The 27016-nt window shown below is 37.6% G+C and overlaps 1 protein-coding gene across 21 annotated transcripts in view; it reads right to left on the reverse strand.

The window, feature by feature from the left end:
• NEB (nebulin) overlaps positions 1-27016 on the reverse strand; it is a 244262-nt gene that overhangs the window by 185674 nt on the left and 31572 nt on the right. For all 21 annotated transcript variants that reach the window (XM_054679823.2, XM_054679822.2, XM_063791165.1 and 18 more), the window contains 21 exons: positions 26413-26517; positions 25357-25464; positions 25158-25271; positions 23091-23192; positions 22889-22996; positions 22694-22798; positions 21560-21658; positions 19131-19235; positions 18467-18574; positions 18260-18373; positions 15618-15815; positions 13503-13610; positions 11572-11670; positions 10760-10864; positions 10563-10670; positions 8716-9027; positions 8405-8611; positions 6128-6232; positions 5329-5436; positions 3209-3520; positions 1861-2067 (listed from right to left, as the gene is read on the reverse strand). In XM_054679823.2, the coding sequence (XP_054535798.1) occupies positions 1861-2067; positions 3209-3520; positions 5329-5436; positions 6128-6232; positions 8405-8611; positions 8716-9027; positions 10563-10670; positions 10760-10864; positions 11572-11670; positions 13503-13610; positions 15618-15815; positions 18260-18373; positions 18467-18574; positions 19131-19235; positions 21560-21658; positions 22694-22798; positions 22889-22996; positions 23091-23192; positions 25158-25271; positions 25357-25464; positions 26413-26517 (2937 nt within the window). The remainder of the gene's footprint in view (positions 1-1860; positions 2068-3208; positions 3521-5328; positions 5437-6127; positions 6233-8404; positions 8612-8715; positions 9028-10562; positions 10671-10759; positions 10865-11571; positions 11671-13502; positions 13611-15617; positions 15816-18259; positions 18374-18466; positions 18575-19130; positions 19236-21559; positions 21659-22693; positions 22799-22888; positions 22997-23090; positions 23193-25157; positions 25272-25356; positions 25465-26412; positions 26518-27016) is intronic.

Genomic DNA, 27016 nt, shown 5'->3' on the forward strand with positions numbered 1-27016 from the left:
AAACAAAGGAGACAGCATGCACATATCATTAGCTGACATAATATAAATTTCATCAAGCAGAGACTCCTTTAAAACGGAAGGCTATCATTTGTGTTTTCCATTTACGAGACAAATGCCTACTCTGTCATAAGGGAGGGGCCCTGGTAGATGCATTTATGTTCCCATTCTACCAGTATTTATTGGACAGCACTGTGGGCCAGGCAGGGTGGTAAGTTCTGTGTTTAAAGAGGTGAGGAAGGCAGATCTGTCCTGTTGGAGCTTACTGTCCAATAGAAAGGACAGATATAAAACATGTAAACTACAAACTATCACTAGAATTTGTGATGTGTTGTCAATGGAATCATTGTAGCAAAGAAACAAGGATGGTCAGTAAAGCCACTCTGCAGAGGTAACATTTACGCTCAAACTTAGAGAGAGGGGCAGAGGAAGAGTGTTCGGGACCTGAGGCTGGAAATGGCCTGGCCACCTTGAGGAAATGAAAGCAGTCCAAGTCACAGGGCTGGAATGTGCCTGGGTAGACGTGGGGGTGGAGCAGTATTAGACAGAAGGTGCAGAAGGGCCACAGAGAGGAGGGTCTTTTGTCAAGTTGATGAGTTTGGATTTCACTTCACATTCAAGAAATTCCTAAGAGGTTTTACACATAAGAGGGACATGATTTGATTCGTGTTTTAAGACAGGCTCTTGTGATTGTTTGAGACCTCAGGCAGGGAGTCCAGATAACAGGTTATTGCAGTTGTCCACACAAGCCATACAGAAGCTGGAAGTAGGGTTGGTGGCATTTGAGAGCAGACTGGCTGAGAGATATTTAGGAAGCTGACTCAGCAGAGGTACTGGATGTGGGAGTTCACACAGGGAGGTGTTAACCGTGACTGCCAAGTTTCCAGCTTGAGTAACGAGGTAGATGTTGATGGCATTTATTGTGATGTGGAAGACTTTATATAGTGAGTGTACAGTTTGCCTAGCTAACTGGAAAAACACCATGAGAAGTGACATATCGCTCAGTACAAAAGAAAAAGAATTGACACCAGTTATTACTCCTAAGATAGAATTAACCCTTAGACATCTGTGATAATGTGGGGGCAGGAGCTAAAATCCATAGATCTTCAAATCCAAGGCAAGCAAAGCATTTCCCCACCTTCCAAAATCTGGGGCTAAAATACAAAAAGTCTCTTTGCTTTTTACTTACCCGTCTCTTTCTGGTGGAGGCATTTTAACAGAACTCTAAAATTAACAAGTCATGTGAGGCCCTGAGCATTGTAATTAGCTTCTGACAGAAAGAATAAGAGTCCATACAGACGTGTCTCAGAATGAGACATACAGACGTGGTATGAGTCCACGGTGTAAGAGTCCATACAGACGTGGTCTCAGAATGAGATCCCAGATGACTGCAAATAAACTGCTTATCTCCTCCCTAGAGGCCTCATTCTAAGATTGCCTCTCAGAACATGGAGCTATTATGCGAGGGGATTAGGATATTATGCCTCTTCCCTATGTGGCTAGGTAGAAATATTGCAACCAAGAGCAATAAATAGCTTGTTTTGCAATTCATACAGAGCCACAGATAATAATAGTAATAATGTTATTTCATATGTATAATGCATATCCGCTTATGAATAGCACAGGCTCTCTACGTTTGGAAAACAAAGCAAATTTGGAATAGTCCCCCATTTTCATCTCCCTGTTTTTCCCATGTTCAAGATCCCAGTTGCCTCAAAAGGCAGCCCTTTCTCCCATACCTATGAAAGCAGTTTATTTGCTAACACAGATGTATCCTCACACATTGAATTAAGAAGGATGGAGGAGCGGCTCAGACACGTGTGGTTATTTACGGGCAAATCATTTTGAAAGGAAAGCACTCACATCACTTAGCTGCTTTGTGTTATGCTGAGCCAACACCATGCCCATGGAATCAGGCACGCTTGTGAACTTGATGGTATCTGGGTGCTGTCGATACTTCCTCTCATTTAATGCATCGCCTGCTTTCTTGACCTTCTCCACCTCCAGGGAACCAATAGGGATCCATCCGATGCCCTTCAAGAAGCTGTTATACTCGTCTTTATACACATTCTGTAAAAGGGTAAGCTAATATGAGAAGATACCCTGGAGAATATTCAAGGGATGTTTCTGGGATCTGCAATTCTATCCAAGGGAAATGAATAGCAACTCTTCAGCATGCTCATGTCTGACTGTCTGTCACAGAGCTTATCTGGAGTGTGGTAATAAGAAGAAGCTGTTCTGTTGTTAGAGTGCATTATACAACACAGAAGGGAATCTAGGTCACATATTTTCATGGGTACTGCTAAAAAAAATTTTGTCACTTTTGACAATAAATTGGTACTTTCTATAATGGTTGTTTATCTTAAAGCATTTTTTTCAAGTCACTTACTGTATTATGAAGCCTAATAAAATAGAGAGAAATGATCATGCTTTAGAGTGCATTATGCAACACAGAGGGGAATCCAGGTCACTATGGGTGCTGCTAAAAAGTATTTTGTCACTTTTGACAATAAATTGGGCTTTCCTTTGATTCCACTGAAGACTTCAAAACTAAATTACATCCATACTGTCCACCTAGGCTATGCTTGAGCTCATCTGGGGAGCAATATTTTTATCGAGTGCCAATAAATGTATAACACTTCTTTCCTTTACAGAGGACAATTCTAACAGAAATCTGGCTCCTGCAGCAGGAGAGGCTCTGAATGTTAAACACCTTTCCATGCAACTCTCCATCAATCATGTTGCAAGCACAAAACCTTCCTGGTTAATTTTAGATGACTCATTACAGAGATTTACATGGATGACATTGTGACCTTGAGTTAATAAAGGAAAAAAAAAAACACCTTTCCCAAATTCAGGAAGGATAGAAAATTCTTCTATTTTTGCATTTTGTATCTATCACCATTGCAGCCAACCCATCAGGAATACCCATCTCCTCTTGCTGTGAATCAAAGTGGCTCTCATAGTTAGTGGAATATAGTTTTATCTTTCATCCATATGTTAATAAAGACAACATCAATAATTATGATATAAGCACAGAAAGCAGGCAAAAACAGCTTGTCTACCATGCCTTTGGTAGTCTTTCAGTAATGGTTGTTTATTCTAAAGTGCATTTGTCAAATAGCTTACTGTAGTATGAAGTCTAATAAAAGCGAGAAGTGATCATCCTTTAAGTGCAAACATCTCTGGGTCTGTTGTTACACATACTTACATCACTCTGAATTTGATTGACATTCCTCGTATGCTCAAGACTCATGGCATCAGGTAGGTATGTGTAATGATGCAATGGCTGTTTGTAGTTGACATTGGTAGCGACATCCTGGGCCATCTTTGCAGCTGTGATGCTAACCATGTCCCCAGGGGTATGGTAGCTGGTTTTGGTGTTCTCATAGTTCTTCTTGTATTCACGATCAGACTGCAGCTTTGCCACATTCATATAGTGGACCAGCTTGGGATCATCCTGGAGGCTTCTGAAACCCACATGCTTTCCCTTTGACTTCTCATAAGCTTCCTTGTATTTATACTGTGGAGGCAGAATTGGGTTAGCAAAGTCCTAGGCATTGATGGCATTAGTGCTGCAATTACTTTCACACATAAAGACACTCAGAGCTTTGTGACTTTCTCAAGAGTGTACAAAAAATGCAAACCACAACCCCCTCCAAAAAGTTCAGTGAAAACATATATTGGAGTTACAAGTGAGTGTCACGATAAATTCAAGATCAGTTTATTTTCTTTGCTATGACTCCTACAGATAATTTACATGTGGAACTTTATTTTAAACAAACTGAATTTTCACACTTAATATGAACATGACACATTCTAAATATAAGGCCAATATCTCTTGGTTTCATAGGGTTTCATAGGTTTCTATTTAATATGTTATTTACATCACAAATATGAGTGCCAGCTATAGGATAGCTGGGCCTTCACTGACTCCTTTTATCAGCAGCTGCTTTCCAAGCTCACTGCTGAAATAGCTGCAAATAAATTAAGAAGCCACAGTAAGGACCTGCTGTGGGGTTTTCCCATCAATAAAAACCTAATGGAAAAAGTTCTGCTGTCCAAAGCCTCTCACTGCTGGAATCAGCAATGGGATATAGATTGAGCAATCTTGTAACAGGTCAGAACCTCAACTGTTATGCAAGAGAATTCAAATCCACTTAAACCCTGCAGACTTTCAGCTCCTGCTATTTAAGCCTTAATTCATAAATAAGAGTTTAGCAGGCAAAAGGATCGTCAAGTAATTTCTAACATGTGAAAAATCACTGTGTAAGTGCTAAAAAAAAAAAGAAAAAAAAGAATAAAGTTATACTGTAGACTTTCACTTTCTACTTAAACTAGAAATGTATTTCATAGTGATGTGCATTGTGTGCAGACCTCCGAGGAAGATGTTTTCAGTATCATTCCTACAAGGAAAGTAGCAGAGTTTTTACACCTCTATTTCCTATGTGGTCTGTATACCTGGTTGGTTTCTTTCTTCTCTTTTCTCAAACCAAGATTTTATTCCCTGGGATAGCATGTAACAGTGAACTCTGCAGGGCATGCATGCTTTCTAAAAATTTTTCTTTTTCTTTTTTTTTTTTTCTTTTTCTTTTCTTTTTTTTTTTGAGATGGAGTCTCCCTCTGTCGCCCAGGCTGGAGTGCAGTGGCGCAATCTCGGCTCACTGCAAGCTCCGCCTCCCGGGTTCACGCCATTCTCGGGCCTCAGCCTCCCTAGCAGCTGGGACTACAGGCGCCCGCCACCATTCGATCTCCTGACCTCGTGATCCGCCCTTCTGAAATTTTGGCCAGGCGTGAGCCACCATGCCCGGCCAAAATTTTGTTTTTCAAAGATGGAAAGGAGTAGAAGTGTATACTTTTTCTGTTACAGGAAATGGACATCAATTTACATGAATCAAAATTATATCCTAAAAAAGTGGAGTTTTCCCTCTTTGGTTTATAAAAATCTGTACATTTTATATAACATCTTTTCAATCTTTTTAATACAATTATAATGCAGGCAGTCATTTGAATTTAATGTGGTAATGTAAGTCAGGGTGTTCCCACTGAAAATAAATGTGGGCTGTCAGGGAAATGTGTCAGTGAAGGTAATTCGGGCTATGAATCAAAGGAGAAAGCCACTGTCAGATTTATGACAGCTCTACCAAGTGGGGTCAACTCAAAAGAACCACAAAAATGTTTCTAAAAGTGACAGGTTTTCCAAACAATATTTTGAGAATTTAAATGCCATTAATTTAACATATTTCTTTCAATAAGGTATCAATTTAAACAAGCATTTGATTACTTTTCAAAAAGGCAAACACCTAAACTTCACCTAAAATTTGTACTCACATCACTGGCAATGTTTCTCGATGCCTTGGCTGCAGTGATGGGAATAGCATCGCCCAGCACATTGTTGCCCTTGGCTATTAAGTCATGCCAATCCCGTTTATAACAGACCTGGACAGAAAAGCAAACAGAATGTCAGCATCTGTAAGTGATTCCTCAACTGCTGGGATTGTTTTGTTCTTTTCCAGACAGAAGTTGAAGGAATCCCCCATAGCACATACTGCTTTAGGAAATCACATTGGCAAAGTGTCACACTGTGTGTAGCATGAGATCTTTGGACTCTGCACTAATTATTCACCTACATCTGGTTTTGACACATATTGAAGAGAGGAATATTGAAAGACTGGATCCAGAGAAAAACAAATAAAGGTTCTGGAAACCATGGTATGTGAGGACCAACTAGAGACAATGAAGTTGTTCATTCTCATGAAAGGAACGTCAAGAGAAGACCTGGTGGTCAGGTTTAGAAATTGTAGGGTTGTTATTTTAAAAGGGAGCTCATTTATTCTTATGTTTCTGGAGGATAATAACCTCCCCCACATGCAAAACTAGGAAAACCAAGTGAAGTTTTAGGGGAATAGATGATGAGCTCTACATAGAGAAGAATGTTATGTCCTTTAAAATTGTCCTACACTTGAAAAGGCCAACTGAAGAGGTAAAGAACCATCCTTATGGGATATGTTCCAGTAGGGGATTTGTGAGAAATGGGCCTAAATAAATTGTCAAGGCACCATCCTACTCTTAAAGTCTATGATTTTATTGTCAGGTCCGAATTTCACATCCCAGCAAAGACCCTACTTACGTCACTTATATTGTAAGCATTGCACTTGGCCTGGAGAAACTGAGGAAGATCAGGACTCATGGTGTATTTATGTTTCACATCTTCTCCTTTAGCCTTGTATAAGATCTGCAATAAAATGCATTTCACATAGTGCAAAAAGGAAAATCTATTAATTGTTTGCTTTAAAGAGTTATTTTTAGCACAATCACCCATGATTTTCTAGTGTTAAAAATCATTAAAGGCATTTTCCTATTTTTTTAAATAAAACAAGCATCTTATTATCTTTAATACCAACAAGTCTTGTGTGTTAAAATAGGAGAAAAAATCCTTAAGAAAATAGAAATTGTTCACTGCCCAAGATGAATGGAAGGTAAATTCAACCATGAAACCCTAGCAAGAATAATAGAATTCACCAAAGCCAAATCAATTTATTATTTGCCTGTGAGTTAATAGCTCTTCCACTTTTGTTAGTTTCTATTTTTTTATCCCTAGAGAGAAAGTAGTAGTTAGAATAAGTTTTTCACTTCTGCTAAAAACTTTCCAAATTATAATTGTATCAGTGAAAGCATACAATAATTTCCTCATAATGTAGAGGTGCTTATACATGAATCTAGTATACTCAAAAGGCTCACTATTTCATATTTGCCCTATGTTGTTACTTTAAAGAATTATATACACTTTTGACTGAAAGATGTCAAAGTATGTGATGCAGAAATCTTACTGCATCCTCCTCCTGGTATTAGAAATATATTACTTAGTTCCTAAAACTAAAATAGAGCCAGAATCACAAGTAGATTTTCAATCTCATAATTCTCATTTCTCATATATATCCTTATTTCCAAGGCATGACTATATGGAATATGACATGTAAACTGGTATGCATGTACCCAAGATAAAATCTGACATGGCTAATAGCTAAATTAATCCCCAAATAATAAATAATTTCTTCTAGGACCCAAAGAGTTACCTCTAAGTCCTCATTGCCTTTAAGAACAATATCTAAGCAATGACAGATTCATGAATTCGACCTTCTACACAGCTCCTTCTCTGCCATTGCTACTGCCTTAGCTTCAGTCCAATTAAGCCTTCTTTGGATTTCGGTGACAGCCTTTTAATTCATCTTCTCACCTCCAGTCTCTCCTCTTTCCAAAGTCTCCACACTTGGGGCCAGCATTGTCTTTTAAAACACAGGCCTGATAATGTGGCTCCATTGATTAAACATATTCAACATCTCTTCTTACCTACCCCCTAATATCCAGACTCTAAAAATTAGCATACGAGTCCCTTACTAATCAGGTTACAATCCTGAACCTTTTGCTTTTACACTTTTTCATTCCTTTCCTACTGCTGTTATATTGTTCATTCCTTTTCTACTGCTGTTATATTGTTCCTTTTGCCAGGAATGCTCACTTCTCTCACTTGCCTGGGAAACTCTGGTAGGCAGTTACCTGTGTGCAAGACACCTCCCTTGTATTTAACATTTTCCTCTCCTGCGGCATTTGTCTCTCTGGATGACAATGCTCTGTTTGTAGCCATGTCTTTGTCTTATGCTTTTACCCTACATTCTTGTGAATTTCTATATCCCATGAATCCTCATCTATTTCATCTTTATGCCATCGGCAGGTAATACAGTGCCTGGCACATGGTAAATGTTCAAAAAGCATTCATTAAATAAATAAACGAGTGAATGCTTTTGATCTTCTGTATACCAAACTTTCCTTTAGAAACTTTGACTTTAGCCAGAGCATAGACGCTGCTCATGGACAGGCAGGCGAACGATACTCACCTCAATCAGATGTAAGTTAAAAAGTCTCTGTGATAATTGTGCATGCTGAATTCTTAGGAGCAAAAACATATATTCATATGTATTACTTCTCTGTATTAATGTCTTATATATGAAAAGAAAATATGAGAAACTTAATGTGGAATTGAATACAACAAATCTGCCACAATAAAGTGTCTGGGATTTAAGCTTAAATTCTGTGTATGTATGTGTTTGCATGTGTATGTGTGTAGTCCTAGAATAGAATTTTTTCACCATGTCAAGTTTATTCAATAACACAATATTTCAAAGACAGTTAAAAAGGAACATTTTTTTTAAAAAGGAAGATAAAAAGCAAGAGAGAAGAAAATGTTAGTGCCCAAACTACACATAACTGTAATTTTTTAAAAATTAAATAAACAAAATAATTTAAAATGGAAAGATATTGGCCCAGAAAAAAAAAATATTGGGCTGCTGTTTACTTTTCTAAAAAGCTTCCTCCATATCCTCTGTCCTCTCTATTTTATTGTACTCACATCACTGACTTGCTTCGTGTTCTGTTTTGCCTGGACCATAACTGGGGAGTCCACGATGCTGGTAAATTTGAGGGTGTCTGGATGTTGCCTGTACTTCTTTTCATTCAGAGCATCACCGGCCTTTTTAACTTTTTCGACGTCGAGACTGCCAATAGGAATCCAGCCAATGCCTTTCATCCAGTTGTTGTAGTCTTCCTTGTAGACGTTCTACAGCAATGGAGAAAAGAGGAGTGAGGGCCTAGGACAGGGTTCTTTTCATGGCAGGCTCTGAACTTAATAGGGGGGTTTCTTGAGAAGTAAATGACACTTACATCACTCTGTATCTGCATCATGTTCTTAGACAGCTCCAGGTCCATGGCGTCAGGTAAGTAGGTGTAATGATGGAGAGAATGCTTATAGTTGACATTGCTGACCACATCCTGGGCTTTCTTAGCCGCCACGACATTGAACATATCATGGGGCGTGTTGTATTTGGTTTTTATCTTCTCATAGTCTTTTTTATACTCCCGATCTGATTGTATCTTGGCCACGTTCATATAATGAACCAGTTTAGGGTCATCTTGAAGACTTTGGAAGCCAACCATTTTCCCTTTAGCCTTTTCATAGTCTTTTTTGTACTGAACCTATTGTAAACAAAGGTGGGCATAATTTAAAATGTAGTTTTGAGGGTTTTACTAAACAATGAGGCCATGATTTGAAGTAATTGAGCTTCCCAAAAATTACTGTACTTCAATAACCAAACAATTAACAATTCACTTGCATATGCTCTGAAATGTAGCCTGCTTAAAATAAAAATGTTATGTATTATGGAACCCATTTGATTGTCTATAGCTGTTTCTGCCTATCCAAGTGAGGTTGAGATGGGGCATTACCATAATTTGTATCAGTAACAAAACAGATCTTTATATTCTTCCTTTGCATTTAGACATTGGTAGAGAAAAATGAAAAGATAAATATGTCACAATCTCTACCAATTACATTGTGCTACTAGAGTACAAGTAGCTGGATATTTAATTAGTTTTAGAATTTTTAGTAGTAGTGGTAGGATGTTAATATTAATGATAGTAGAATTTAATAAGTCCTTGGATATTCAAAGGGAGACCCAGAGCCAGGAGGGGGGTAAACACTAACTGGCTCTGGATAACAAAGTGAGGGGGACTGAGCTTCCTCGGAGATATGTGGAGGGCACTGTGGGACACTGAGAAGCAGAGACATGAGGGAAGGTTCGTGGAAAGTTGGGGCAGGGGCAGCTGGAGGAAAGTACCCACAGAGAAAGGGGGTGGGTGAGAACTTCTGGGTGGGACAGGGGCATTTCAGAACGAGGACATTTGTTATTCAATCATCACATATTTACACTGGAGCGATGTAAACCTAATTTCAAACAATCAGTAAAGTGGTGTTTGGGACTCTGGGAAGTCAAAAGGAAGGGGTTGTGTTTCATTTCTGGGTCATACAGAGCAGCAAGAGGAGACCCGCAGGAGGAGGGCGCAGATGAGCTCAAGCCAGCCAGGAGCCAGAGGTAAGCAGAGAAACAAAAACCTCGGAGACTCCACAGAAATCATGGGGAGGGGGATTCCACTCCCTATAGAATAACAGATGGGGGCTTGAGCCAATTTTATTTAAATCTCAAAGAGCAAAATGACTTCAGTTCACATCTTGGTTAAAGATAAATAGGATAAGAAATAAAATTCTTAACTGTAATAGAACCCAAAGACTGGCTATTAGAGGTGGTGAAATTGAGGCCTATTCACCTGTCTACAGAAGTAACGAAGGAAAAAGGGAGAAGAAAGGGAAAGAAGGAAATCATATAAATTAATAAAGTTTTGAGATAACATTTTACCATCAGGAGGCTATTATGACTTAAATGGTAAGTCACTTCTGGATCTCCACAAGAGAAGTAATGTGAGTTAGTGTAGAACTATACACGAGAATTTTAAATGAGGGGGCTTGATTAGAACTGATCAGTAGAAGGTTATACAAATCCTTTCCCTCCAGAAAATTTAAATCTATTTAGGGAACTTTATTTCCTAAATAGTTTTCAATCAGATTTGCTTCCAATTGGGGACTGCATGCATGGAGACTTTTGGGTCATCGTCAGACCCCAAGCCCACCCACCCACATTTTCTAGTTGCCCATGTATGACCACAGCTGGACTTACGTCACTCGCCGCCTGCCTGGCAGCTTTGGCAGCTCTGATGGGAATCGCATCAGTTCTCAGGTCATATCCCTTCTTGCTCAAGTCTTTCAAGTCTGCTTTGTACATATTCTGAAAGAAAAATGTCATTTAAGTACAACTTAGAGACTGTGTTAGTAAAGTCTGGACACACGCATCAGCCCGTGAGTCCACCCACGCACCTCACTGATATTGTAGGCATTAACTTTAGCCTGGATGAACTGGGGCAGGTCTGGTGGCAGGTTGTATTTGTGAATAATTTCCTCTCCTTTGGCTTTGTAAGCGATCTGAAAGAGAAAAAAATGCATAAACAAACAAATAAAGTAGAAAGAAAATTTAATGGCACCAGAAAATAATTTCCTAATGGATCATATTTCACAGAGGTGGTTTTAGGAAGGACACTCTTTGTGCATTTGCATATTCACGTGCAAATATCTGTAGGCATTCAAGGTCACACATGCAGTTGCTTAGGATACTGTCTCAGTGCTTATTCAGTTTTGCAAAGATCCCTTGGAACTTGCAGTAGGAACCTCTGGGCCTAGCTCAGGAAAGTGTAATAGGGTGGAAAACACCAACCACCTATATTATATTTTGTGGGCAATTAAAAGGACTTAGGGATGGTTTTGATTATATATGATTTTTTTTTTTTTAGCTCTGACTTAAAATATAACTGCTCCCCATTTGATATACTCATTCTTTCTGGTCTTTCCTAGAAAAAGGCTTGTAGTTTTTGTTGTCATTAAAAGAAGTCCCTCTTACCTTTTCCTTAGAAAGAAATGTCAAATGGCTAAAAGGACAGTCAGCACAATATACATTACTGTAAATATATGAATTAGGCATGCTTTATTAATGAACAGCTGGGGAATTCTACAGATGCTTGTGTAATTGGGTCTCTTCATATTGTATAATAACTAGAGGTGATCAGTACATTTGAAATACAAATGTATTTGTATTAGTTAACATCTATTAACATATAGATAGCATTAACACTTACATCACTCCTCTGGGCCTGGTTAATTTTAGACTGTACTGTAATTGGAGCATCTTCAATCGAGGTAAACTTGAGTGTGTCTGGATGTTGGCGATATTTTTTCTGTTTGGCAAATCAAAAAGAGAAAAACAATCTTGTTTTCCACTGAAGATTAATATGTCAAAATCCTTGAAATTTATTTTGAAGCGAAAAGGAAGAGTTTTTCATGATTTTAAAATGCAGAAACACTAGATTCTTGATTGGCCTGATGAATGCAATGCAAAAGTCAATATCTTTAAAAATCCATTTAATTGTGGATAGTTTGGGACAGCACAGACACATATACTGCTCTCAGGAACCAGACAGACTCCTTTCTTAATTTCTTGCCTATGACATGCAAGAAGACACCCTCAGCTAAGCAGAATCTGGAAACATCACCAAGTTTTCTAAAGGTTTAACAGAAAACAAGCAAGGAGATTGGAGTGTCTTTGCATGGCACAAACAAGTTCTCTTTTTCCCTGTTACTCCATCAGCAAATGGCATCAATAAGGTGTCCGGTTGAGGAAGGAGGAATTGAGGAACTAGGCCAACAGCTAGGAATTATTAAGAGAGACAGGACTTTTGCTCTGCAAGTCTTAATGTGGTTAGTACGTAAGTTATCACCAAAACGCTGAAGGGGCACTGCAGAGGAGACCCTGGGGAGGTGTGCCCACTAGGAGCTGGCAACTTCTAGCTACCTTATTCCTGTATGCGTCTCTATTTATTTTCCCAGTCCTCTTCCTTTGTGCATATTGTACATCCCAGTTAGCATCATCACTCTTTCGGCTTCAGACTTCTAAAAACCACTAACCCAGAACTTTCTTCTGGAAGATCTTTGAGCAGACAAAATGATTTTCATTGAAAACAAAACACCGAACAAGAAGTAAAACTTGAGCGTGGAAGACAACCCTCATACCACACCTCTGTCCTTTGTGTAGTCTGCCCTCCTTGAGGATGTACTCACCTGACAGCAGTGAGACTCTTCAACTGTCACAGGGGAGGGACAGATAATCTTGCTGCCTTATGAGCCTCAAGATCATCACTATTTTTTCTTACACTGAATTATAATTTATACATTACTTCAAAGCCAACCAGAATATGACATATGGAATAATTCTTCAAAGACGATTTCTATAATAACTGCATTATTCATAATCACAAAAAAATAGAAACCATCCACATATCCCCCAACCGGTGAAGCAATAATAACAATGTGGTGTGTATTATGCTGGGGCAAAAGTAACTGTGGTTCTTGCCATTACTTTTAATGTCAAAACTGCAATTACTTTTGTACCAACCTAATAAATCCATACAAAAGATTTACTTAATAATTTTAAAAAACCAAATTACAAGCAGAAACATTACATGAAGTGAAAGAAGCCAGATACAAAATAAATTTCTAGAAAAGATAAAACTTTAGAGACAGAATGCAAATCAGTGGTTGCCTGGGGCTGAAGATGAGAGCTGAAATTTTGGGGGGAAACTTTTTGGGGTATTGCAGCATTTTAAAATTCAATTGCAGTGATGACTGCACAATTATATGAATTTATTAAAACTTGTCAAAGTGTACACTTAATGTGAATTACTTTTATTGTATGCAAGTTATACCTTAATAAAATTGTTAAAAATATTTCTATAATGAATGGCTAACATAAATGAATGGTTAACGTAAATGGTTAACAAGTTATACCTTAATAAAATTGTTAAAAATATTTCTGTAAGGAATGGTTAACATAAATGATTTTGGTAATATAAAGGTTTGTGCTGGTCTCCCTGGGTAATTCGTGCATGTGGTAAGCTCTTTTCCTCAGCAACAGTGACTGAGAATGAAGCAATGAAGGAGCACTGCCCATGCTTTTGAGAGCTTTAACACAACACAGTCACCACTCTCCCTCTGACACACCCAGTGGCTTTACCTCATTGAGGATGTCTGAAGCTCGCTTTGCCTTTTCCATTTCTAAGGACCCAAAAGGCACCCAGCCACAACCTTTCATCCAGCTATTGTAGTCAGCTTTGTATTCAACCTAAAACACCAAAAGAAAGGTTACATTTCTTTGCTGTGTCATCCTCATTATGTAAAATCATCAAAGTTTTACCCAAAACAATGTTTTTGAGATTTCTGACCAGCTTCCTTACTCCAGACATTAAGGTTATTTTATATATTTCTTTGGTGAGATATAGTAACAGCTCTTAGATTTTTGCTTTCCTTCTAACTGGCGTATGTTCCATTTCATCCTTATTTCCAACTTAATGGAAGTCTGTGGTACTCTAATTCCAACCTGGAAAATGCTCGAGTCAAAGCTGCACTTCAAAGAGTAAGTGAAATGGTCAGTTAACCAAATGTGAGACGTTTGTTCCCTGGAACTTTAAGTATTATGTTTCTATCAAATTAAAATAGAAGGCCACATTGAAGGTGGGTTAATTGCTCATTTTCTAATTTCCTAATTGTATAAGACTTAATAGAACTATTCGTACTAAGTATTTGCACACATGGCCCTTCATGTGTACTGGTCAACTTTGGAGTGTTTCTACATTGGCTAACAAAACACTTTAAAATAGTTGCACTCGTTAATTTGCATAAGAGAGCGGTTATTATTTGGAATTGGTCCTAGTTGAGGCACAGTTACTTGATGCTATTAAAATGCTACTCTTGTTGTCTGACCATAGGTGGTACCAAAAATTTATGTTTTAGATACAAAATTCAAACTGTTGTTTTTTACTCTGGGCATTTTAAGTAGAATGGAAAATCAAGAAAGCATTTAGTTCCTGCCCGTCAGAGGCTTATGATCTATTTGAGATGAAAAAACATAACAAAATCAAACTAATAACAAGTAGAATAACAATGTATAATATAGAATTGTTAGTGGTAGGAATGTAAAATTTTGCAGTTGCTGCAGAAAACAGTATGGTGGTTCCTCTACAAATAAAAAATAGAGCTACCATGTGATCCAACTATTCAACTTCGGGTTTATACCCAAAAGAATCGAAAGCAGGATCTCAAAGAGATATTCACATGCCCATATTCATAGCAGCATTATTCAAAATAGCTTAAAGGTGGAAGCAACCCAAATGTCTACCAACAGATGAATGGGTGAATAAAATATGGCATATCGATATAATAGAATATTATTCACCCTTAAAAATGAAGGAAATTCTGATACATGCTACAACATGGGTGGACCTTGAGGACATTTTGCTAAGTGAAATAAGCCAATCACAAAGAGACAAATACTGTATGACTTCACATATATGAGGTATCTAGGGTTAGTCAAACTTAGAAACAAAGCGTAGATTGGTGGTTGCCACAAGCTAGGGGAAGAAGGAAAATGGGAGTTGCTGTTTAATGAATATAGAATTTCAGTCTGGGAAGATGAAAAGGCTCTGGAGATTGGTTGTACAACAATGTTAATATACTTAACACCACTGAACTGTACACTTGAAAATTGCAAAGGTGGTAAATTTATGTTATGTGTATTTTGTCACATTTTAAAAAATAGAATTGTTAGGATGAAGTATTCAGTTGTGTAGTTTGGACAAATGAATTTGCTCAAAGAAGTTCTGATCTGCAGAAAAAACCGTTATAAATATTTATGTTAAATCATATATTTTCTTTTCAGATAGCAATCTATGTAAAAATCATTGATAATGATGAATGTGATGATTATGATAATAGCGATGATAAATACTGAATGTTTTTTGAGAACTCACCAGGGCCTGGCACCATGCTAAGTATTTTGCATGCATTTACATCCTCCAAACAATGTTTTTGATTTATTTCCATTTTACAGAGGAGGACTCTAAACTTAGCAAGGTTGATATATTTCCCAGAGGGAAACAGTGATAGGGTGCAAGCCAGATCAGTTCTTCCTAACCTTGAAGGGCATGCTCTTATAGAACCACAAGGGTTGTTTGCTTACATACATAGGACAATGCAGATACCTCTGAGAAGTGCAAAAACCTCACTCAACTTCAAAGTCCATTTCAGTTTCCATCTTTTTAAAAGAGGGGCTACAGAAACCCTGGTTACTCACATCGCTCTGCAGCGCATATGCCTTCTTGGCAAGGTCCACATTGATGCTATCAGGGGGGTAGCTGTAACTGTGTAAGATGTGCTTATAATCAACGTCGCTGGCAATTGCCTGAGATTTCTTAGCTTGAGTGACTTGGAGCATATCAAGAGGTGCCGTGTAGACAGTTTTTGACTTTTCATAATCTTTTCGATATTCGCGCTGTGAATAGGAAATTATCATTTATTATCACAAATCCTCGATGGATTTCCAGAAAAGACAGAGATCTTTCATAAACAACAAATACAAGTTAGAGAAAGAGTCAAACATCTGAGTAGTTATTTTGCCCAAAAATGTGTTCATATATTACATACCATTGAAATTCCCCCAAAAAGCACGCATGGGCAGACCTTCTCAAATCAATGAGAAACTGTCTGGGTCACAGCAGACAACGGGCCACAGCTTCTGCTTCAGTCAGGAACAGGAATGATTTTATTCTAAACCAGGGTTTCTCAAGGACCACTAACAAGTGTTACTATTATTAATGTAATTTAACCTATGAAGAGTTTTCAGTAAAGAAGCATTTTTTAATTGTAATGAAAACCATATGACAATTGGATTTTAATAAAATGACTACTTCATACATAGGGCTGTAGACTTAGTTTATTGGCTGTATAAAGTCATTTTCGAATGGATAGTCAACTGGTTTTTTAACCTGTTATTGACAGGAGATAAGCCCCACTGAGAATCTCAAAGGTTGTTTTCATATCAAGTTCAATTTGGGCAACAATTTAAAAGAAGCTTCAGATTGCAGCAGTTAAAAGACTTCATAGGAGAAAAGTTTGAGAAACTGAGCCATTAAAATAACGTTGGCCCTTCCGTATAGCATTATAAACCAAATGTCCTGACTGGGCCTCAAGGACTCCCTTCATTGTCTGGTTTTCTGGAATGGTTAGACAAGGTGCTAGTTGGGTCAAATTCCCAGCTTCATTGTATCCACTCACCAATTACTTTGACAGAAAAATTTTGACCCACTGCCTTTAAGAAAACTCTAAACTCATCCTAGTTTCCCATGGTCACATATGTGTTAGAGACAGTGACCCAAGCTGGCAAGTACAGATGTGCACTACAAATCTTCTGTAACAATTCCTTTTGCAAATGATCTGATCTTTTGGCTTTCTAAGGGAACTTGATCTTCCTTCTCATATTTTGTAGGTGGTCATTTTCACTGAATACATTTATTATTTAACTATAAAATTGAGACCCTGGTTTATAAAAATAAAGTATGCAAACTTTGTGATAGTTTGCAATAACATTGAAAACAACAGTTTGTCTTCGTTAGAAATAAACTGATAAAGCAATATTGCAACAGCAATAGGTGTGTGGAAGTATTTTTGAAGAAATTGTTGTTACTGTTTTGTTCATGTTCACACCAGCTGACACACACCAGTACATATAAAATGTTGTCAAAGATCCAAATGGCTTTAAAAGATTCTTTTTAAAAAGCCATTCATATTCTGTGTCTGCAGCTTAGCATTTTGCCTGGATATTATGTGAGAATGACTCATTTGCTATGTGTTTTGGTCATCTACATCAATCAATTAACAAATATTTATTGGGCATTTATTATGTGCCTACTGCTGGGTTCTGTGATAGGAATAAAAACAAAAGATAAAAATACACATGCTATCAATGGGGAGTTATATCCTTCTTGAGTTGAAAAGACTCAACTAGTGAACAAGATAGTAATATAAGTGAGCACTATATACTGACATAATTCACTGTGAAGTTACTAGAGAAAATTACAGAATTAGAAGTTTTAAAGTGCTATGTAATGACAGAATAGATGCAAAATGAATTAAAGAGGTATGTATAGATCATTATATAAAAGCATGGTTAAATCTAAATGATACAAATACCCTTCTCTTTCATCATTAAAAAAACTAGTATCTGCAAGCTACACTGAACATTCTCAGTACTCTTAAGGGATTCTCTAAACATTTTATACACAATATATACTATAATTTGCAGTAGTAGATGTTTGTCTCTCTGTAGTAAGAATTTTAACTGCAAAATGTTACATGGCCCATAGATGAGCCTTAAGCAACCCATGAGTTCACCAAAATTCAGGCAAAAGGCATGAAAAGAAATGTTCATTTTCTAGATAGATGATTCAAATCTTTTATCAGAGTCTCAGAGGGGTTTATAATCAATGGAGTCTTTTTCTTGGATCTAGACCAAACTCATTACTAAAGTCAATGAAGAACGATACTCTATTAAGATTTTTGTGACTCATAAATGTCTTCCAAAGTAAAGACAGTTTGAAAATTATCATTTTAAAAATTATTTTTCAATTAGAAGAAAATATGAAAATATCTAGTGATGTTTTCCAAAAGGTTTTAAGAATACAATCAATATTCTATTAAATATTAATGCATACATTTTTCAAAGTGAAATGGACATCAAGTACAAATCAGTAATTTCTCCCCTCAAATGTGGGAGGCACAATAATCCAGGGCATCATTCTGAAGTTCTCTACAGCAGTACTTTTGTGAATGTGATGTGAAAGAGCCCATGCTCCTGAAATTCTTTTCCACACTACTACCCTTGGGCATCGTAACAGGGAGTCCATCTTGAAAACAAGACAGATTCACAAAGACACTCACATCACTCTGGTTTTTGGCTGTCTTCAAGGAGTGCAGCATCTTGGGATCGTCATTAATGCTGAGGGCTCCAATCATTTTCCCTTTGCTCTTTTCATAGTCTTTCTTGTACATCACCTGCAAAGACATCACACATGCCAGATCCCACTCACCAGGAAATATCCCCAAGGCCACCCTGTCCAGGTCCCCAGGTCCCCAGGCCACACTCACATCGCTGGTGTTCTTGGTGTTGGCTTTGGCTGCCAACAGGGGAATGGCGTCCACTTTAATGTCAAACTTCTTGGCTTTGCTCTTCTCCCAGTCTTGCTTATAAACATTCTGGACAAGAAAAATTCAGCAAAGGAATGATAAGAACAACAGTGTAATCCAGTAAAAAAATAAAAACATATTGAAAATTTGTGTATGTATAGACTTATTTCTCCTATAAAAACTATTTATCAAATTGTAGTATAAGTATTGATTTATCTATCATCCAGTTTCTTTCTCCCTACCACTAAATAAGTATCAACTACTCTTTTTAATGTTCTGTAAACTTTCTAAGCACTCTGCTGTCCTGATTTATATAAGGATGCTATAAAGTGACACTCACTTGGAGAAGGTGAAATGTGAAATTTACATGGGAAAGATGTTGTAAAACTCCAGGGAATAGCAGATGGGTAATGGGAGATCTTCTGACAGTAACAGAGACCACAGAAAATGAAATCTGATAGATAAGTAGGAGTCTTAAGAGCATTTTGGCCTTAAAAGCTCCACTTACAAAGTAACCATCTTAAAGTTGTTTATTTGCATAATTCCTTGTCTTGTCTTTTAAAATTTATAACATTTTCTCTTTTCATGCACACCAAACATAGGCTTCTGTGGCTTTGGTACTTACATCACTCAGATTATAGGCATTGACTCTGTGTTGGATAAACTGTGGAGCATCTGCTGGTATATGGCACTTGAACTTCTCACCTTCATGTTTTGCTTTGTAATTCAGCTGAAAAACAAAGGATATTTGAACGGTTCAGGGGAACTTCTTTGAATTTATTTAGGGCAGCATATATAGCTAAGGCACTAGTGCTGTTTTTAGAAAAATGCCTCAAAGAGATACTCAATTCAGTCAAAGTCTCGCACAGGATTCAAACTTTCATCCCCTATTTCAGGGACTGTGGCACAGTCCTCCTTTGTCCTTGGGGGATACTTTTCAAGACCCCCAGTAGCTGCCTGAAATCATAGATGGCACTGAACCCTATATATACCATGTTCTTTCCTATACATATATACCTGTGATAAAGTTTAATTTATATATTAGGCACAGTAAGAGATTAACAACAATAACTAATAAATAGAAAAATTATAACAAAACTGTAATAAAAGTTATGTGGATGTGGTTTCTGTCTCTCAAAATATCTTACTGTATGTTTTCACCCTTCTTCTTGATAAAGAAGGGACAAAGGGGGATGGTGTGAGATTTCATCATGCTACTCAGAACATGCAATTTAAGACTTATGAATTGTTTGTTTCTGGAATTTTCCACTTCATATTTTCAGGCCATGGTTGACTGCAGGTAACTGAAATTATGGAAAGCAAAACCGTGGATAAGGGGGATTGCTGTGTAACCATACTTTGGGCTGCCAGCTGCCATTGCATAGATTCTGTTATATACACAGGAACACATTTCCAGTCTATACTGCTAGGTTGTGTCTGGAGAACACGAACTTCTGTAATTAAAGCACTAACAAAAACAACAATAATTCTAAATAAAATACTAGCACAGTTAAAAAGATATATACTCTTTTTTTTTTTTTTTTTTTTTTGAGACCGTGTCTGGGTCCATCACCCAGGCTGGAGTACGGTGACACAATCTCGGCTCACTGCAACCTCCGCCTCCCAGGCTCAAGTGATCCTCCCACCTCAGCCTCCTCAGTAGCTGAGACTACAGGCATGTGCCACCATACCCAGCTAATTTTTTAATTTTTTTGTAGAGATGGGGTTTACCATGTTGCCCAGGCTAGTTTCAAACTCCTAGGCTCAACTGATCTGCCTGCCTCAGCCTCCCAAAGTGCTGGGATCACAGGCATGAGCCACTGCACCTGCCTGTGAATTCTTATTTAAATTATTAAACATAGAACTTTATTTAAATTTTTTAAAAGGTGACGTTAGGTGTAAGGAAGGGAGTGTAAAGAACAGATGAGCCTGTTTAATTTTGGAGCCAAAGGCAAAAATGCACAAGATTGAGAACTATGCAAGAAGTAATTCCAAGGCAGAGTCCATTGCCTACCTAAGCCAATAAGAAGAGTGATTGATAGTGACTGTGACCACATACAGCACTATATTTCTCTGCAGCTTGCTGAGTTCGGCTAGATCAGTGATGTTAGTGTTTAGCTGTTCTTTATTGGGACACAAAATATTAAGATGCTCGGAAAAGTGGCACACGAGCTGAAATGACTTCTGAGTTATACTGATGCCATTCTCCTCTTTACTAATTGGGTATGAGCTAATTTGTGTCATTAAAATATATTTTATAGTAGGACAAACTGTATCTTTCACTTATCTATCTTGAGAAGGATGTACTACTCTCTAGGACTTAGCTATGTTAGCACCTTGCTGTTCAAAGAGTAGCCTACCAATCACAGCATCAGCATCACCTAGGAGCTTATTAGAAAGTCAGAATATGGAGTCCCCTAGATCTACTGAATTAGAATCTGCACTTCAACAGGGTCAGCAGGCGATTGCATGAATGTGGAGGTCTGAGAAGCACTGCTGCTTTCCCCCGATCTTGGCATGACTGGACCACGCCTGTCTTAGACTTTCTTTGACCACTCAATCTAAAGTGCCCATCCAGTTCTTGATGTCATCCCACTTTAATTCTGTAGCATCATTCTATATTAGTTTTCTTATCACTGTTTGATGTCTGTCTTGTTACTGTGCCCTTTCTTTTTGCAAAGTCTTTGTTAGCAAATTCAAGAATCGGAAATATTTGCCTTGTCCTACACAAATAGATGCTTTTGTTGTCACTGTTTATTTAAGTTGGCATGAAGTTTTAGTGTGCATGTGACAGATCCTAATGAATAAGTAAGATAGTCCTACTAAAAATCAGTGAGTTATTAAAAAATATTTATTTTTATTATTGTCTAACACAACTTTCCTCAGGCTACAATTCAATCTAGCAGCCTCATTTGTGTTTTATTAAACAAATCTTGAAAAATAATAATATTGGGATGGTAGATGAGCCCATGAAGATTAAGCATGTAAATGCTTACATTTTAAATGAGCAAAGCACTCTGGGTCACCCACGCTTGCATAAATCAAAGCACTTACATCACTAAGCTGTTTCGTGTTGAGCTGGGCTTGCAACAGTACAGGAGAATCAGTGACTGCCGTGAATTTGGTCTTATCTGGATGAACTTTGTAGGTATGCTAGAAAAGAAGATGTTCTTTAATGAAATATCAGTATATTCTTGGTTATACATGCGCTAACATAAAAAATGGTTCCAGGTCAAAACAGAGTTTATTTTGTTCCTGAAAACTTAGTTGATGCGTTTATATTCTCACTTCTCTGTCTGTCTCTCTCTCTCTCTCTTTTTCCTTTAATCCCCACTTCCCAAGTTGCCTCTGGTCTGCCTACAGCAACTCAACAACCAGATTAACCTTACCCTGCTGAAGCCTTACACAGTGACTCTTTAGTCAACTTGGTACTCAGCTTCAACTGCACGTTGGCTTACGATCCCTACAGAATCCATCCCCTCCTTCATCTCCAACCATTTCATCTCTTACTACTGTCTTCCTCCCCAGTAAATTTCAGCCACCCCATCCTTTCAATTCCTTAAATGCTGAGCTTGTTCTCTCCTTAGGCCGTTCTTCCCTGCTGCTCTTCCCCTGACCTTGGCCTGACTGGTCATGCCTGTTTTAGACCTTCCTTGACCACCCAACCTAAGACGCCCATCCGGTCACTGTCTCACACATTGTCCTATTTTAATTCTGTATCATCATCCTATATTAGTTTCCTTATCATTGCTTGATATCTTTCTTATTTCTGTGCTCCTTCCTTAGTTTATTACTTGTCTCCTCCACTCCAGTGGGAGCTCAAGAGGTGGCCGGCTTTTTCTCTGTCTTTCTCAGCACCAAGGAAAGTGCTTGGCCCAGGATGGCTTCTCACATAGAATTTGTTAAATAATGAACACCTATCTTAAATCTGCATGTCCTTCTTTTGCCCCAAATTCGTGTAGATATAAACTAATGAAAATTAATATTTATAAAATCTGAAATTTTGTAGCAAATGGCCTTCCTCAACATAATTGTTGTGTTCCCCAGTTCCACCCCAAAACCAAAATGTAAAATGTAATTATCTCCTTCTAATCACTAGATATTAGCATGTAAACTCCTGCTAAATTTACCACTAGATGTCACAGGAATCCCAAGCTCAATTTCAATAATTCAGGGCAGCTAACTTACATCTTTACACTGGTCCAGCTTCTTGATTGCTTCATATTCTTGTGTTATTGTCTGAGGGAAATAGCATTTTCCTTTATCTTCTTCATATTCTGCTTTGTAACTTTTCTATAATGAGAAAAACCAAAAATAGATCATGATTGTTATGGCTCTCAAACAATGTCACTGTGAGGCATGAACCATTGTCTTCAAACTTACGTCACTGTTTTGAGCTGCAACTTTCATGCAGTGTGTGTGATATGGGTCCTCCATGCTGCCTACATAATGTCCCAAAACATCCTTTACATATAAGTCTTTATATTTAGCCTGAAAAATAAAACAAATGTAATTCAAGTTAACAATCATTTGTCAAACAGTAGGAAAGCCCTCCTACCCGAAAGGTAACCGTGGCTTTTCGAACCTCACTGAAGTTCTTCAGCTGAGTATCAAGTTGATATTTTGGGGTCTCACAGTAATTCATACTCTTTGCCTTTGTCTTCTCATAGTTTTCCTTGTATAATCTCTGTTAAAGGAAAAATAAATTAAACCAAAAAGAAAGAAATATATATCTCATAAAGTAAAAGTCATTCATGTCATTGCTGCACTTTAACTGAAGGGGCAAAATTTATGTTTTCTCACCATCAATTTTCCACAAAGCAGAAAAGCAGAATAGATGTGGTAGAGGCTCATGCCTTATATAATCTCATCTGCTAATAATCATAAAGATGTTTATGTTACTTTTCCTAATATTTTTTCAGACTGAATAACTTAAACACACACCAATGCTGTCTTTTTTTAAATAATTTTTTGTCTTAAAATAATTCATTTGAATATGTTTAAAGAAAAATGAGTTTTGCTAGGTGCAGGGGCTCACACCTGTCATCACAGCACTTTGGGAAGCCAAGGTGGGCAGATCACTCAAGGCCAGGAGTTCAACACCAGCCTGGCCAATGTGGTAAAACCCCATCTCTACTAAAAATACAAAAATTAGCCGGGCGTGATGGCACATGTCTGTAATCCCAGCTACTTGGGAGGCTGAGGCAGGAGAATTGCTTGAACCTGGGAGGCAGAGATTATAGTGAGCCAAGATCGTGACACTGCACCCCAGCCTGGATGACAGAGCGAGAGCCTGTCTCAAAAAACAAAGAAGGAAAGAAAAATGAGTTTAAGAATTGATGCAAAATGAGGTAAAGGGTATAAGGTGAACCTTAGATAATTAAGCACAGTCCTGGAAGAGTATTCTGTTGAGCACTTGGTGAAAACGCATTTTGTAACACCTCCAGAAGCTGGCTATTAACATTAAGACCTAACAGTTTTCTTTAGAGCAATAATAAATGAAAATATTACTTGTCTGTATTTCTTTTCTGCTAGGAATTAGGAAAGCAATTTCTGTGAAGAGTTTTATCTTATTTTTTAATTTTTTGTTTGATTTCCAACTTTTATTTTAAGTTCAGGTGTACATGTGCAGGATTGTGGGTTTGTTACATAGGTAAGCGTGTGCCATGGTGGTTTGCTGCACAGATCATCCTGTCACCTAGGAATTAAGCCCAGTATCCATTAGCTATTCTTCCTGATGTTCTCCCTCCTCCCCCACCCCCAGCCTCCAACAGTGTGTGTTGCACCCCCCATGTATCCATGTGTTCTCAACATTCAACTCCCACTTGTAAGTAAGAACATGAGGTATTTGATTTTCTGTTCCTGCGTTAGTTTGCTGAGGATAATGGCTTCCAGCTCCATCCATGTCCCTGCAAAGGACATGATCTGATTCCATTTTATGGCTGCACAGTATTCCATGGTGTATCTGTACCACATTTTCTTTATCCAATCTATCATTGTTGATTCCTTGTCTTTGCTATTGTGAATAGTGCTGCAATGAACATATGTGTTCATATATATTTATAATAGAATGATTTATATTCCTTTGGGTATATGCCCAGTAATGGGATTGCTGGTCATATTTTATTTTTAATAAGTATGTTAAAGTCTTTAAAATAAGATCAATATTCTATAAATTTCTTAAAATAAAATGCTTTGCTTTTGAGTTTATGCCTTATGTAGTTTTTCTTACTTTGCCCTTATATTAATTTCTTTACTTATTTTCATTTTTCTATATATATATTTTTGCAAACTACCTTAATCAGTTCAGGGCATTGGGTGAATATATACATGCACATGTACCTATACTTATGCATATTAAGCTCGTTTCTAGGAAAAATAATAAAAACAATGATATTGGCAGAATACTTTTCCTCCTAATAAAACAGAGGGCATTAAGGAGATTAAGGAAAATTTGCAGTATTCACTGGCATCAAAGGCATCAACAAGAATAAGGAAGTTCATCTTCCTTTAGCACCTGGGTGAAGCTTTCATGTGTGATTTGTCATCTTGAATCCAAGATTTCAGTTAGGCTAACGTCCATCCAAGGTTATATTAAACAGCAACTTTGTGGCCACGTCTGAAAATAGGGGTGAATTACAAAGAAACTCACATCACTCTGGTTTTTGGCCACCTTCAAGGAGTGCAGCATCTTGGGATCGTCATTAATGCTGAGGACTCCAATCATTTTCCCTTTGTTTTTTTCATAGTCTTTCTTGTACATCACCTGCAAAGACATCACACATGCCAGATTCCACTCAAGAGGAAATGTCCCCGAAGCCAGCCTGTCCAGGTCCCCAGGCCACACTCACATCGCTGGTGTTCTTGGTGTTGGCTTTGGCTGCCAGCAGGGGAATGGCGTCCACTTTAATGTCAAACTTTTTGGCTTTGCTCTTCTCCCAGTCTTGCTTATAAAGATTCTGGACAGAAAAATTCAGCAAAGGAATTGGCAAAAGTGATATGCATGTCATGACCTTTAAAGACTAATGGGTAACTAAATACCTTGCCTTAATATAAAATAAATGGGCCCTTTTTATTGTCTAGGAAATCATGCATATTTTAAATATTTCTTCTCAAGCTAGAGCTATTAATTCTCCAAGATTGGGCTTCTCTACTCCCCATGAGAATTTTTTATCAAATTAATTTGATTCTAGCTATTATACTCATATTTGATTCCTAACACTGAATGTTTTATAGAGTAGCACATATATTCTACAGTTAACTTACTTTTTTATGATATAAAGGCATCACTTTCATTTGACCTTTAAGTTCTCTGCAAAGGTTATTTCATAAATCATTACAATACTCAGTGATGCCAGATAATCTTAGTACTCATTTATAGAATTATTGAAGAAATTGAGAACCCCAAGGATAATTTAACTTTTCTATAAAATTAAGTTTGAAAAATGAAGGATAGAAATGGGTATCTGGACTTCTGCCCTTTCAATCCCCTATATCTTTATTCATGCAAGTTCTCATATATGTAGAAATAAGTATCATTTGTGTGAAATAAGGGACATTATAGGCCCAGGGAATAAATGAATTATATATAATTTAAATGAATATATGGCTAAAAGATCTACCATTAAAATTTGCAATTAAGCATACATGAGAGGTAGCATTCTGAGGGCTGGTTACAATACTATATATTATGATTATCTAATTGTATGAAATTACTTATAAGATTGCTACACACATTTTGTAAGGTGAATTCAGTTATACTGGCAGAGGCATAGCAACATGATACAAATGTTAACAGTTCTTCTCATTTTTAACATTAATCTATTCATTGAATTGCAACAAAGCAGTTCAAAAATAAAAGCACAGGTTGTCAGTACATCACATGGTACAGGGCATAAGGAACTTACATCACTCAGGTTATAGGCATTGACTTTGTGCTGGATAAAAGCAGGAGTATCAGGGGGGATATGGCACTTGAACTTTTCACTTTCATGTTTTGCTTTGTAATTTAACTATGACAGAGAGAGAGAGAGAACCAATTAGTTCAGAAGAATTGTTCCAGAATACAAAAATTCTTGTGTGGTACATTTTGTAAAGTCAGTGACAGCATTATTGAGATCAGAAGAGACATCTAGAGCTTGGGTAGGCCATCTGCATTACTGAACCTGTGTGCAGGACACTTGGCAGCTATTATCACATCTGTCACCATGGTAGGACCCTAAGGGAATGAGGTGGCTCTGTCAAACATGTTCCCCTCCCTGCATAGCACAATTGTCCCTGCAGGTTCTGAGAGGGGCCCCGCCCTGTCTCTCTTGTCACTGTCAGTGCTCACGTACCAGAGCCACTTTCCTTTCATCTGATTAAGAGTCCTCTCACAGACATCAGGGCTTTTGATGCTCTAATTGGAGCCTTCATTTCTGGCCATTCATCTATTGAGGTCACTTTTATTTTTTTAGTTCAACACAGCTTTGGAAATCCACACTTAAAGCTCATATAATAAAATTTGTCTCA

The sequence above is a fragment of the Pan troglodytes genome, chromosome 13 (assembly GCF_028858775.2).
Source record: "Pan troglodytes isolate AG18354 chromosome 13, NHGRI_mPanTro3-v2.0_pri, whole genome shotgun sequence".
In the NCBI taxonomy this organism is placed as follows: domain Eukaryota; kingdom Metazoa; phylum Chordata; class Mammalia; order Primates; family Hominidae; genus Pan; species Pan troglodytes.